The following is a 12,571-nucleotide window of genomic DNA, read 5'->3' on the forward strand; positions in this document are numbered from 1 at the left end:
AATATAGTGTAATTTCATTATCAATTTCAGATACGGAATTAATTAAAATTCCACTCTTTTCTATGGATTCCCTGCGACTTTCGCAGATAGATGAGGCGTCCCTGTCGTCGCTGTCGTTGCGGTCGCTTGACTCTGATCCCCTGTCGACAAGCCAGCATGTCCGGTCGTACCACCCTCCGGACGAGGCAAAAACAAGACAGAACTCCACTGCGTCTGTGCCGGCGCCCTGGCCAGCCAACGAGTCAAAATCGCCAGACTTGCACCCACGTCGCAGCTCTGGGTTTCGCAGACGCGCATCTACGCTTACGTCCTGGCTAAAACGTGCCGTTTCTGATGAGGGGTTGCAGGAACCGGCCAGCCGACGACTCACCAGACAGTTCACCCAACAGACGTCGCCTGGAACGTCGCCATTTTACGTGGATGGCTTGATTCCCAGCTCTGCCAACGACGCCAATGAGGAGGTCATTTCTGCGGTGCTGAACAGCGACGACTCGGACACAGAAAGCGACCATGACGACGTGGGCCAGACAGAGTCCTTGTCCCGAGCCCCAACCATCACGAAACTCAACAGCATCCGACGCCAGGTCACCAACGAGGTCAAAGACAAGCTTACCAAGATCGGCTTTTTCGACCCCAAATTCAACAAAATCAAGACCGTGCTCCATTTCATCAAGGGCTACGCTTTCATTACCGGTGTAATTATGGCCATCTACAGTCTCTACTGGGGAACGATGTACCACCGCAACTCGCGACTTAAAAGCTTCCATTTCTGGGTTGTTGTTGATGAGAACGACCTGCTTTCGCATTACGTTGTCGAGGCTACCAAAATGATGCCATTGATCGGCACGTGGCTCCCCAAGCCGTACCAGACCATCTCCAACGACACAGATCAGTTGCACTCGATTCTGGCACATAAAGTTTACAGACAGCAAATCTGGGGCGCTGTACTTGTACAGCCGGGGGCCGGGTCGCGCTATCTGGAAGCGTTGCAGAAGGGCACGAGCTTCAACACGTCGGACGTCGTGGAGGTGATCTACGAGACGGGCCGCGACTATGTGGCCGAGTCGTCCTACTTTACGCGGGGCTTTGCGCAGCTGCAAACATTTTTCACCGAATTACAGCCCAACATGACCGCTCGTCTCGTGGAAGAGTTGTCGGACGAGCAGAAACTGAATAGTCTGCAGCAACTTTTGACGCCAATCATTTTCAAAACTACTGATCTCACCCCCTCACACCTTCTGGTGCCGATAGTAGCTGGTCCGCAGCAGTTCGGTCTCGTGTACTTGCATCTGTTGTCGCTACTCCAGTTTGCGTTTTTCCAGCCATACCACAACAAAATCGCGTCGCAGCTCAAAGACGGCTCGTATCTAGCGTTCCGGCTGATCTCTTCGCAGATAACGTACCTGGTACTTGGACTAGGGTACACGCTTGTGCAGGTGTTCTTCCAAATCGACATATACTCAGGGTACCCACAAAAGGTGGGGTTTCTCATCTTTTGGCTCGTGTCGTACCTGGTGCTGTCGTCGCTTGGTGGTGTCAACGAGAACATTAGCATTTTTCTGCAGGCTGCCAAACCCAATCTAATCCCAATGTGGATGTTTTTCTGGATGGTGTCGAACATCGCCCCCACATATTACCCGCTAAACTTGAGTCCCAAGTTTTATCGTTATGGATACATGATGCCTATAAAGAACGGCTACGATCTGTACAAAACGCTGCTGTTCAACACTTATAAGGACGCAAACATGCCGCGCAACGTGTGCGTCCTGATAGGCTGGGTCGTGGTCACCAACTGCCTGCTGCCGTTCACAATGAGGTTCTATACCAGGGTCAAAGAGCAGGAGAGCAAAAAGAAAGTGCGACTGCTCAAAAAGATCAAGCGACTGCGTAAGAAGAAGCTCCACGTGAGCAAACAGAATGAAGAGTACGACAGCTAGCGCAACAAAGTCTCCATTCGGTCTAGCAGCGCGGTTTTGTCCAAATTCATCCGCTCGTCCCAAATCATTTCGATCAGACGCGAGGCCAATCTCTCCAGCTCTTCCACAGACATCCCGGCAGACTTGTCCAGCAACAGACGCTGCAGTTTAGCTAGTTTTTCCTCCGAATAGATCAGCTGCTCTTTTGGTAGTTCCGGGTACTCCTCGTCCGACGACTCGGACTCGTGTTGCTCTTTCTGTTCCTCCTCAACCTCCTTCTGTAGCTCCTCTTTGACTGGCTGCTCGGCCGGCTCCACCGGTGCCACCTCCACGTTGGTTGCAGCTGAGTCCGTTGTCACGTGACTTTGCGTGGATTCCCCATTAACGAGTTGTGCCTGCTGCACCTGCTGCATTGAGCCGGCTGGCTCCTGCTCCGCTTGTTCAGCTTGCTCCTGCTCCACTTTCTCCCGCACTTTGCGCAAGTACTCAGCCTCGCGCCGCTTCTCGCGCTGTCTGGCAGCCTTCCACTCGGCCGCCAGCTGAGGAAACGCAGCCTCCATTTCCTCGATGCCGACCTGCGCGTTTGCGTACATCTCGTTGGCCTTCAGCACGCGGTCGCGCTCCCCAGACGTCTTGGCGTCCTTCAAGATCATCTCGATGTCGTTGAGAAACTGGCGGGGTTCCGAATAGTAGCCATTCCAGAGTCGTTCCTCGATCACGTCGAGATCAATGTTGTAGTAGAGCTTTCCCGTGGCCACCTCCAAAATGCGGTCACCCTGGCGCTGGTACGGCGCCTCTGGGTCCGGCTCCGGCTCAAACAGGTGGACAAGGAACGCGTCGTCCACGACAGGTTTTTTGAAGCGCTTGTAGCGGGCTTTGAACAGGTCCATTAGGCCAGACAGTTTGACCTTGAGCGTGTTTTTCAGGCGCATGTCGCTCTTGGCTAGCTCTGCGTCATTAGTGGCTGTGTTTTGTGTGGTCTGAGGCTGCTCCTCCACCTCCACCTTGGGCAATTCCTTGAGTTTGCGTTTCGGCCGCAAACTGAGCTCATTGTAATCGAGTGGAGCCATGTGGAAACATGTCCAAACGCTTTCGAAAAACCTCTCGCGCTGGCGCTCATCGGGCCGCGCAAGCTGCACCACGTCGGAGCGCGTAAACCCAAACACAGCGGACAGCTCGTCGTAGTACCTATCGTCGAGTAAATGCTGCTCCTCGACCATCCCAAAGATGAGCACGCGGTCGTTGGCACCGAGAGTGCGCACGAGCGTGCTGATGGTAGACCGCAGCGACGGCGTGATCTCGTCCAAGAAGCCCAGCACGTACGGCACGTACAGAATGCTGGGCTTGTGCCGTTTGAGCTCCTGGAACAGCTGGATCACGAGATTTTCGGGGGCGATCGACGCGTCGGAGTGCAGCTTGGCAAAGTCGAGCGTCTGCACGTTGAAGCCTTCAAAGCTGTGCAGTACGGCGTTGGCGACGTATTCCTGGCCGTCGCCCCTGCTGCCTGCAAGCAGCAGACGCGGCTTGAACACGCGCTGCTGGTTGAGTCTGGCCAACAGCTGCTGGTGCCGGAACCCACCGTCTGGTCTCGACGCTGTCAAATCGACGTACTGGCTCTCCTCGAGCAGCGAGAGCGGCTTTTCGCTCGGAATTACCCTGCGGGCGCGCGCAAGCATGTCGTCGAGCTGCGGCTGCAGCAGCGGCGCAACGGTTTCGGGCAACGGGCTCGAGGTGAGCGACGTTGCGCGCGCGCTCGACGGCACGATGCGTTCCAACGTGCGCGTGAAATCGCTCGCCACCACGCGCACCTTGTTGATATTGATACGCAGCTTGTCATTGGATCGATAGATCTGCGGATACGCGCGCTGGATCGCGTTCAGCGCGCTTTCCGTGCACAACGCCTTGAGGTCTGCCCCGCCGTAGCCCTTCGTGAGCCGTGCCAGCTCCCGCACAAACCCGTCGTCCAGCTGGTGGTCCCACTTGCGCATGTGGATTTTCAGGATCTCCTCACGTGCCTTCACGTCCGGCAGCGGGAAGTAGAACTCTCTGTCAAACCTGCCGGGCCGCCGCAGCGCCGGATCGATAGAGTCGGGTCTGTTGGTGGCACCGATCACAATCACCTGGCCGCGGTTGTCCATGCCGTCCATGAGCGCAAGCAGCGTCGACACGATCGACGCGTGGATCTGCTCCTGTTTGGACGAGCGCACCGGCGCGAGGCCATCAATCTCGTCGAAAAAAATGATCGAGGGCTGCTGCTGCTTGGCCTCTTCAAAGAGCAGCCGCAGATGCCGCTCGGCCTCGCCGACCCATTTAGACAGGCAGTCGGCGCCCTTGCGCATGAAAAACGTCACCTTGCGGTGCTGCGACGAGCACGACGCGGCCAACGCCCGCGCCATCAGCGTCTTGCCCGTTCCAGGCGGACCGTGGAATAGCACGCCGCGCGGCGGCGTGATGTGGAACTTGGAGTATATTTCCGGGTACAGCAGGGGCAGCGTGATCATCTCCTTGAGCTGGTCGATGTAGCTGTCCAGCCCCCCCACCACAGAGAAGTCGATGTTGGTGTCGATGCCGAGCGGATCTGTGTCGGCTAGGGTGTTTTTCTTCTTGCCCGACGCGCCGCTGTCGACCGTCACAATGCTTAGCTTGTTCGGGTCCGTCGGCTTGAACAGCTCGTTGTCGTCCTCGGAGTCGCTGCTCTCGACGTTGCCGATCGCCGTGAGCGTGTCTGCGGAGCCGCCGTTCTGGAACAGCGCGTGCACGTCGCCGCCCCCAAACGGCCCCACCGTGGGGAACAGCCGTCTGATCTGCGTGCTGGCGGGCACTGGCGTGCCCGTGCCTCCAAATCGGCCACCCGCGCGTCCCCTGCGTGGGCTGTCGGCCACGTCGAACCGCTCTGGCTCCGCTTGCAGCATGGGCGGCGGCAGCTGGTAGTTCACGTTCTTGCGCTCGCGCAAGTTGCGCTGCACCGGCGAATTAAGCGGCGAGTCGTCCTGCAGCGCTTTCAGCTCATCGGCAATCGTCAGCGACTCTTCCTCCTCGCTCTCGTCGTCGTCGAATTCCTCAACCTCCTCTTTCCGCGGCCGGCCACGGCCCCTGCGCTTCGGACGCCCGTTGCGGCGATTTCTTTCTGCCCGCACGTCGTACTCCTCATCCGACGCCACGTCCTCGTCGTCCTTCACAATGAACCCTGGCTGTCGCCTCCTGCGCGGCCGCAGCGAGTCGTCCGAGCTGAACGAGCCGTCGTCGTCAAAGTCATGCGAGTCGCTCGCCTCAGCATCGTCCTCGTCGAAATCGTCGTCCTCGGCAGGCCGCGAGCGCGTGCGTCGCCGCTTGCGCCCGACACCCTGGTCGTCTGGATCGTCTCCATCGCCGATCTCGTCGTCCAGCGCAGCCAGCAGCGCATCCTCATTGTAATTGACCGACCGACGGCCCCGCGTACGGTGCGGCCGCACCACGTCCGAATCTGAGTCCTCGTCAAGGGGCAGAGACCGCTTGCGCCGCGACCGGGCGTCGTCGTCCACAGGAGCAGTGCCCGTGTCCGAGTCGTCACTGAAAAGCCCAGTATTCCGTCTTGTGCGCGTCATCGCAAAGATCAAGTGACTCGGTTTTCGTCTGCGCCAATTGCCTGTCTACTTACGTCTGACAGAGTTATTTGTTAAAGCAAAATCACACGAAAAAAAATGCACTATACACTGCCATCAAACATTATGTGTCAGTAAGGAGCCTGTCTAGAACCCAAACTCGCGCGCCAGCTCCAGCTCCTCGGCGGATGGACCGCTGTTCTCGCCTGCGTGGCTGCGCACTTGCCCGGTAGCTTGGCCTATCGGCGTGTACAGATCGTCGTCGGACACAAACAGCTCGTCGTCGTGCCTAGGCTCCTGCTCCTGCTCCTTCTGAACACCCTCAGCTGTCTGAAGCACTCCCCCACCTAATTCTCCATCTGTCTCCCCCCGCATCAGCTGCCGTTTGTAGTTTCGCACCTCGGGACTGCCCATGGCGCGGCTCAGCACCGGAATGAAGTCCCTAAACTTGTACTGCGGGTAGATGTCGTGGCCCCAGGCCTGATAGATGTGCAAAAGCCGCGTGAGGTTGTCGAAATGGTGCGATCTCGTGTATTCATCGCGTCTTCTGTCTGCGACGCGCTTGTGATGGAATCTGTAATTCTTGAGCGATTTGTGCAGAGCGGGCAGGCCGCGGGGCCCCAACAGCAGCTCGTCGGTCAGTTTGTGCACTGTGCGCCGTTTTTTTGGGAGCTCGGGTTCGTCTTGGTTGTGCAACCCGAGCAACTCTTCGTTTGTCAGGGACATGGGATGGGGACGCGAAAAATAATAAATGTAGTAAATACAATAAATAGAATTATTCGTTTCTACATTGTAGGCCTACGCTCCTGCCACTGTGCAAGTCTGAGAGCTCTTGGCCGGCAGGCTGGGTACCCCCCGTGTAGGTACCATGAGCATGTTGTCTACGATTGACGCCCCCACACACACCTTCCGGTTCGTGGCCGTTGTTGTGCGTCGGCAACGTGGGTCTGCTACAGAGAAAAATATTTTGTGTTTGCGTCGAAAATAACTGTCATTATGAATTTCAGAACGTTAGCGGTTTTGGCATTGACTGTTGTCGCCAGCGCGGAGCTCCAGATTGGCGTCCTCCACAGAGTGCCACCGGAGGAGTGCACAAAGAAGACCGCGCCTGGTGACCAGGTCAAGATGCATTACACGGGGAGATTGTTCGACACACAGGAAGTGTTCGACTCGTCCGTCGAGCGCGACCAGCCACTGAAGTTCGTGCTCGGCGTGGGACACGTGATCAAGGGCTGGGACCAGGGACTGATGGACATGTGTGTTGGAGAGAAACGGCGGCTCACGATTCCGCCGGAGCTGGCGTACGGCAAGCGTGGGGCGGGAGCCGTGATTCCACCGGACGCCACTTTGGTGTTTGACACGGAACTTCTGGAGATTGTGTCGCCGCACGACGAGCTATGAGGGCTGCGGAGGCTGGCTTTTCTTTAAGTAAGGATGTAAAGGATCGACTCTTGCTCTTTTGGACAAGCCCACGCGGTACCGTGGTTGCGTCGGTACGGCGATGGGCTTTGCCAGGTGGGGGAGTGTTTTTTTTAAAGAAGTTGGAGCAAGTTGTGTGGATTGTGGGATAGCCGCGGTGAGGGGCTCAGAGGAGGACTGTGATTCCACCGTGATGTGCGAAGGTTCGAGATGGGGGCTCTCTAGTGCGGCAGAAGGTTCGCGGGATTGTGAGTGGGGGCTCCTGTTGTGAGTTGCATCGGGGGCTCCCTTCTGAGATCCACATTGAGATTCAAGAGCCTGGCTGCGTCTGGCAGCCTCGAGCCCGATGTTGTCCTCACTGAGTTCGTTCTCGCTGTCTGTGGAGTTTGTAACCTCGAGCTCATCGTCGCAGCTCTGGCCTTCGGAGCTGACAAGCGAGATGACCTCCGTGCAAGGGCGAAGTCGCTTGCGTGGGCGCACACTGGCGGCGAGAGCTAGGAGACCAGATTCATGGGCAATTTCCATGACGCGTAGAAATCGACGCGACGACACAGAAAAAAATATAAACAGATAGGAAATTACAGACGTACGACGGCTAAGCCTTAAATGAGAGCTCAATAAATTAAAATTAATCCGGCTACATAACTACCGTCTTGATATCCTTCCAAGCATAAATAAATTAATACAAAACGGACTATCAGAAATAGAACAGTCCAGTTCCACCTGGCACGGGATTATATAATGAGTCTAGCAAATGTAAGCGCCTATTGTACCGAGTAGTTTCACAAAACTTCGTGCTTAGAAGAGAGCCAAAGCAGCAGCAAGACCGGCACCAAGAGCAACGGAACCGTAGGTGTTGACAGCAGCGCCGGCAGTAGAGACCGACGAGGACTCAGAAGAGTTGTTAGCAGCTTGAACAGAAGCGACAGCAGCGAGAGCGACAATAACCTTAGAGAATTGCATTTCGATTAATTAATATGGTGAGAATCTCTAAGTGGGAATTGGCTCTATTTATATCTCGCCACTCTTTATAAGGGATCATCCAGAAAATTTTTCATTCACGATACCGGATTCGAGCAGTTTCTGTTTTCGGAAATTACATCAAGCAGAAATTTCTAGCAAACAATAGCCAAACACGGTGAACAATCACCGTGGTTAAAACTCTATGCTTGCTGCTATTATTGTGGCACCTGCGATAACAACCTCACCGTCGTGTCAAGGAGTTGCTCATTTCAGTTTCGCGAGCTGCTAAAAATAGCCAAGCCCCCTAACGGAGCCTTCTTCACTTCCCTTTTCGGCGTAATTGAGTGTTTGCAGTAAACAATTCCTTCCTTTTTGGGATTTAAACCCAGATTCTAGATCCACACTGGTCCGGAAAGCCTCCTTTCGCACCGTGTTCAGGCACACTTTCTTGTCTGCAGATCGTGGGGCGCGTTTGTCTCCTGAAGATCATTTCACCTAAACAGGCACTGTCACGGTCGTAATCGAAACCTGCTAGCAGACTCGTTCGTATTGAGCTTCCAGTTATCACACGTGACGTGCGCCCTAAGACCCTGTAAAGTGCCTTTGGCTTGTCTCCCCGATTACCACCTTGCATGCGCTGAAACACCGCACGCCACCAATTAAGTGCGGCTCATACGGGGCGCCGAGCCTCGTGTAATTGCCAACGTGCTGCTTATGTAAGAAGGCGATAAAAAAAATTTAGTCATCGGCACCATGTCCAAAGCTATTGCCCAGCAGGCCCATTTGGCCTCCACCGTGCTTAAGACGCTGTCGGACGAGCAGCGTTCACTTGCGCTGTATCAGATCAAACAGGGGCTCGAGGCTGCCAAGGAAGATATCCTGGCCGCCAACAGAAAGGACATGGAGGTCGCCGAGACGAACAAGCTGTCGTCGTCGCTGATCAAGCGGCTCGATTTGTCCAAGAACGGCAAGTTCGACTCGATGTGCGAGGGCGTGCTGGATGTCTCCAATCTGGAAGACCCGCTCAACAGAGTGACTCTTGCGACAGAGCTCGACGACGGGCTCACGTTGACCCGGCTGACATGTCCGGTGGGCGTTCTGCTCATCATTTTCGAGAGCCGGCCGGAGGTGATTGCCAACATCACCGCTTTGGCAATCAAGTCCGGCAATGCGGCGATTTTAAAGGGCGGAAAAGAGTCTCTGCATACGTTCCAGGCAATGGCGAAGGTGATCAACAAGGTGTTGCAGGACACTGCTGTTCCAAAGAATGCGATCCAGCTGATCAGCACGCGTGAGGAGGTCGGCGACCTGCTCAAACAGGACAAGTACATTGATCTGGTGATTCCGCGCGGCTCGAACGAGCTCGTCAGAAATATCAAGGAAAACACCAAGATTCCTGTGCTTGGCCACGCGGATGGGATCTGCTCGATCTTCGTCGACAAGGCTGCAGATCTCGCGAAGGCGTGCCGGATAATTGTGGACGCGAAAACCAACTATCCTGCAGGCTGCAATGCCGTGGAAACGGTGCTTCTTCATTCGCAGCTCGTGCAAGATGGTAGCCACGAAAAAGTGTTGCAGGCGCTGCGCGAGGCCGGTGTGACGTGCCACTTGTCGGCGGAGCTGTTCAAGGACCAGCCACAGAGCGTGCTGGCGGAAGATTCTGATTTTTCGCGCGAATTTCTGTCGCTGGACGTGGCTGTCAAGAGCGTTGCAAGCGTGGAGGAGGCCATTTTACACATCAACGAGCATTCCTCGAAACACACAGATTGTATTGTGACAGAGGACAAGGAGGCGGCCGAGAAGTTCCTTGCGGGCATCGACTCGGCAGGCGTTTATTGGAATTGCTCGACCCGGTTTGCTGACGGGTTCCGGTATGGATTCGGAACAGAGGTTGGCATTTCGACCAACAAAATCCACGCGCGCGGCCCCGTGGGGCTCGAGGGGCTTGTGTGCTACTACTACCAGCTGCGCGGCAATGGCCAGGTGGCCGGTGACTACAGGGGCGCGGGCGGCACGCGTGTGTTCAAGCACAAGAAATTAAATATTTAATTTATATCTAATTTAAATCGATTTAATTTTCGACCCGTCGGTGCAGGAAGGCAATCAAAAAAATATATCCTGGCATTTTCACACATTTTATTTTTATGGAAGGCGACTACGACGTTATTGTGCTCGGCACAGGACTGACAGAGTGCATTCTGTCTGGCCTGCTGTCAATTGACGGCAAGAAGGTGCTCCACATTGACAAGCAGGACTACTACGGCGGCGAGAGCGCCTCGCTGAATCTGACCCAACTGTACTCCAAGTTCAAGCCCAGCAAGCCGTACAGCGACCAGTTCGGCAAGGACCGCGACTGGTGCGTGGATCTGATCCCGAAGTTCCTTATGTCCAACGGCGAGCTCACCAACATCCTCGTCCACACCGATGTTACCCGGTACATGGAATTCAAACAGATATCGGGCTCGTATGTGTACAGAGGCGGGCGGATCGCAAAGGTGCCTTCGAACCAGTCAGAGGCGATCTCGTCTCCTCTGATGGGCTTCTTTGAAAAGAGAAGAATGAAGAACTTCCTGGAGTTTATCATCAAATACAAGGAGGACGAGGTGTCGACGCACGGCGGCGTCGATTTGGATAAAATCACCATGGAGGAGCTTTACAACAAGTACGGGCTGGAAAGGGGCACAAAGGATTTCATTGGCCATGCCATGGCGCTGTGGTCAAACGACGACTACCTGTCTCAGCCCGCCAGAGAGACGTACGACAGAATAGTGCTTTATCTGGGCTCTGTTGCCAGATACGGCAAGTCACCATACATTTATCCCCTGTACGGGCTCGGCGAGTTGCCTCAGGGATTTGCCAGACTCTCGGCCATCTACGGCGGCACGTTCATGCTGGACACGCCTATCGAGGAGGTGTTATACGAGGACGGCAAGTTTGCCGGTGTCAAGACCAAAGAGGGCGTGGCCAAGGCGCCAGTAGTGATTGCCGACCCCACGTATTTCCCAGAGAAAGTCAGGAGCACGGGCCAGAAGGTGATCAGGGCCATGTGCATTCTGGACCACCCTATTCCCAACACCTCGGATGCAGATTCGGCACAGATCATCATCCCACAGAACCAGGTGGGCAGGAAAAACGACATCTACATCGCGACCGTCTCGTCCGCCCATAACATTTGTGCCAAGGGCTACTATCTGGCCATCATTTCGACGATCATCGAGACCGATAAACCACATTTGGAGCTCGAGCCCGCCTTCAAGGTGATCGGCGCCACCAAAGACGTGCTCATGGGCATTGCTGAGCTATACGAGCCGATCGAGGATGGCTCCAAGGACCACATCTACATCTCCAAGTCTTACGACCCATCGTCCCACTTCGAGTCCACGACAGACGACGTCAAGGACATTTACAGGCGGGTTACGGGCCACGACCTGGTGCTGAAAAAACGTGCCACTGTAGAGGAGGAGGCCGAGCTCGCGGGATTGAGCTGAGAGTAGAGAGGTTACATATATTTTTTTTTCCTTATCATGTCGCTGTATTCGTTCTCCACCCCCACGTTACAGAAACTGCGCAAGTTTCGCATTTCGAGCGCTCGCAGCACCACAATGCAAGCACAGGTGTACATGATCGACCCGCAGTCGTACGAGGTGCTGTACGAGGAACCGGACGAAAAGATCGAGTCGATCGACGCGCTGGTCGAGGAATTGCCCGACAACTCGCCGCGGTTCGTGGTGCTCAGCTATTCGAAAACGCTGGACGACGGCCGACTGAGCAATCCGCTCGTGCTGGTGTACCACCGTCCGATGACGGCAAAGCAGGACGCCAAGATGCTGTACGCGGGGTGTCTGGAGCAGTTCAAGAGCGAGGTGAGCGCGAACCGGTTTGTGGAGGTGGCTGATGAGGAGGATTGGGAGGAGCTGAGGTCCGAGGTTGAGTAGTGTCCGGCAGCTATGGGCTGATGCCCAGGAGCCAAGACAGCCAGTCTTGGGATCAGGGGTATACGAGGGCTTTCAGCCCTGTTCCTTTGTCACGTGCACGCGGGTAGATAATTTTCAACACCAAAAAATTTTTATTCAAACTATTCTACCAACATGGGTCGTATGCACAGCAAAGTGGGTAGCCTTTTGCCCAATACACGCCTTTGATTCGGGCTGCAGCGGTGCAAGCTGCGCAGCACCAATCCTTTGCCATGTATTGGATAAGTATCGAATACTAACCATCCAGGGAAAAGGAATTTCTTCCTCCGCCATTCCATACTCGAGAAACGTTCCATCCTGGTTCAAGCTTTCCTCCGAGGATGTTGTTGAGCAGATTATCAAGTACGCCAGAAAGGGTCTGACTCCTTCGCAGATCGGTGTTATTCTAAGAGATGCCCACGGAGTCAACCAGGCCAAGGTGATCACCGGTAACAAGATTCTGAGAATTCTCAAGTCGAACGGTCTGGCTCCAGAGATCCCAGAGGACCTGTACTACCTGATCAAGAAAGCTGTTTCCGTGAGAAAGCACTTGGAGAGAAACAGAAAGGACAAGGACTCCAAGTTCAGACTGATTCTGATCGAGTCCAGAATCCACAGACTCGCCAGATACTACAGAACTGTTTCTGTGCTGCCACCAACCTGGAAATACGAGTCTGCCACTGCTTCTGCCCTGGTCAACTAGGCAGTTTTTAGTAATAAAGTCACTTTTAGATTATGC

General features: G+C 55.0%; 9 protein-coding genes across 9 annotated transcripts; 6 read left to right on the forward strand and 3 right to left on the reverse strand.

The window, feature by feature from the left end:
- Positions 1–6: 6 nt before the first annotated feature.
- On the forward strand, positions 7–1,908 carry OGAPODRAFT_95050 (uncharacterized protein; the record flags this gene model as incomplete). Its single annotated transcript, XM_018357672.1, has 2 exons — positions 7–1,816; positions 1,854–1,908. Exons 1-2 carry the CDS (start codon positions 63–65, stop codon positions 1,906–1,908), a joined length of 1,809 nt encoding a protein of 602 aa, XP_018210191.1. The 5' UTR covers positions 7–62.
- Positions 7–6,111, reverse strand: OGAPODRAFT_16994 (uncharacterized protein). The gene has a single exon (XM_018354806.1). The coding sequence runs from the start codon at positions 5,498–5,500 to the stop codon at positions 1,934–1,936; it is 3,567 nt and encodes a 1,188-aa protein (XP_018210190.1). The 5' UTR covers positions 5,501–6,111; the 3' UTR covers positions 7–1,933.
- On the reverse strand, positions 5,645–6,223 carry OGAPODRAFT_9485 (uncharacterized protein; the record flags this gene model as incomplete). The annotated part of the gene is made up of 1 exon (XM_018357632.1): positions 5,645–6,223. One exon carries the CDS (start codon positions 6,221–6,223, stop codon positions 5,645–5,647), a length of 579 nt encoding a protein of 192 aa, XP_018210192.1.
- Positions 6,224–6,313: 90 nt separating this feature from the next.
- On the reverse strand, positions 6,314–7,441 carry OGAPODRAFT_95054 (uncharacterized protein; the record flags this gene model as incomplete). Its single annotated transcript, XM_018357673.1, has 2 exons — positions 6,314–6,951; positions 6,995–7,441. The coding sequence occupies 2 exons, from the start codon at positions 7,439–7,441 to the stop codon at positions 6,922–6,924; spliced, it is 477 nt and encodes a 158-aa protein (XP_018210193.1). The 3' UTR covers positions 6,314–6,921.
- On the forward strand, positions 6,542–6,880 carry OGAPODRAFT_40583 (uncharacterized protein; the record flags this gene model as incomplete). Its single annotated transcript, XM_018355396.1, has 1 exon — positions 6,542–6,880. A coding segment is annotated over one exon (339 nt), but the record flags the coding sequence as incomplete, so codon positions are not given.
- Positions 7,442–8,622: 1,181 nt separating the features above from the next.
- On the forward strand, positions 8,623–9,965 carry OGAPODRAFT_16996 (uncharacterized protein). The gene has a single exon (XM_018354807.1). It carries the CDS (start codon positions 8,633–8,635, stop codon positions 9,926–9,928), a length of 1,296 nt encoding a protein of 431 aa, XP_018210195.1. The 5' UTR covers positions 8,623–8,632; the 3' UTR covers positions 9,929–9,965.
- Positions 9,966–10,023: 58 nt separating this feature from the next.
- OGAPODRAFT_89575 (uncharacterized protein) lies at positions 10,024–12,554 on the forward strand (the record flags this gene model as incomplete). Its single annotated transcript, XM_018356937.1, has 1 exon — positions 10,024–12,554. The coding sequence occupies one exon, from the start codon at positions 10,024–10,026 to the stop codon at positions 11,365–11,367; it is 1,344 nt and encodes a 447-aa protein (XP_018210196.1). The 3' UTR covers positions 11,368–12,554.
- On the forward strand, positions 11,404–11,814 carry OGAPODRAFT_50389 (uncharacterized protein; the record flags this gene model as incomplete). Its single annotated transcript, XM_018355659.1, has 1 exon — positions 11,404–11,814. The coding sequence occupies one exon, from the start codon at positions 11,404–11,406 to the stop codon at positions 11,812–11,814; it is 411 nt and encodes a 136-aa protein (XP_018210197.1).
- OGAPODRAFT_50612 (uncharacterized protein) lies at positions 11,968–12,535 on the forward strand (the record flags this gene model as incomplete). Its single annotated transcript, XM_018355670.1, has 2 exons — positions 11,968–11,988; positions 12,101–12,535. 2 exons carry the CDS (start codon positions 11,968–11,970, stop codon positions 12,533–12,535), a joined length of 456 nt encoding a protein of 151 aa, XP_018210198.1.
- Positions 12,555–12,571: the final 17 nt, after the last annotated feature.

Source organism: Ogataea polymorpha, assembly GCF_001664045.1.
Source record: "Ogataea polymorpha strain NCYC 495 leu1.1 chromosome Unknown OGAPOscaffold_5, whole genome shotgun sequence".
In the NCBI taxonomy this organism is placed as follows: Eukaryota; Fungi; Ascomycota; class Pichiomycetes; order Pichiales; family Pichiaceae; genus Ogataea; species Ogataea polymorpha.

Coding starts and splice junctions, on each gene's coding strand:
- OGAPODRAFT_16994 (XM_018354806.1), bottom strand. CDS start 5,500: ATGACGCGCACAAGACGGAATACTGGGCTTTTCAGTGACGACTCGGAC.
- OGAPODRAFT_16996 (XM_018354807.1), top strand. CDS start 8,633: ATGTCCAAAGCTATTGCCCAGCAGGCCCATTTGGCCTCCACCGTGCTT.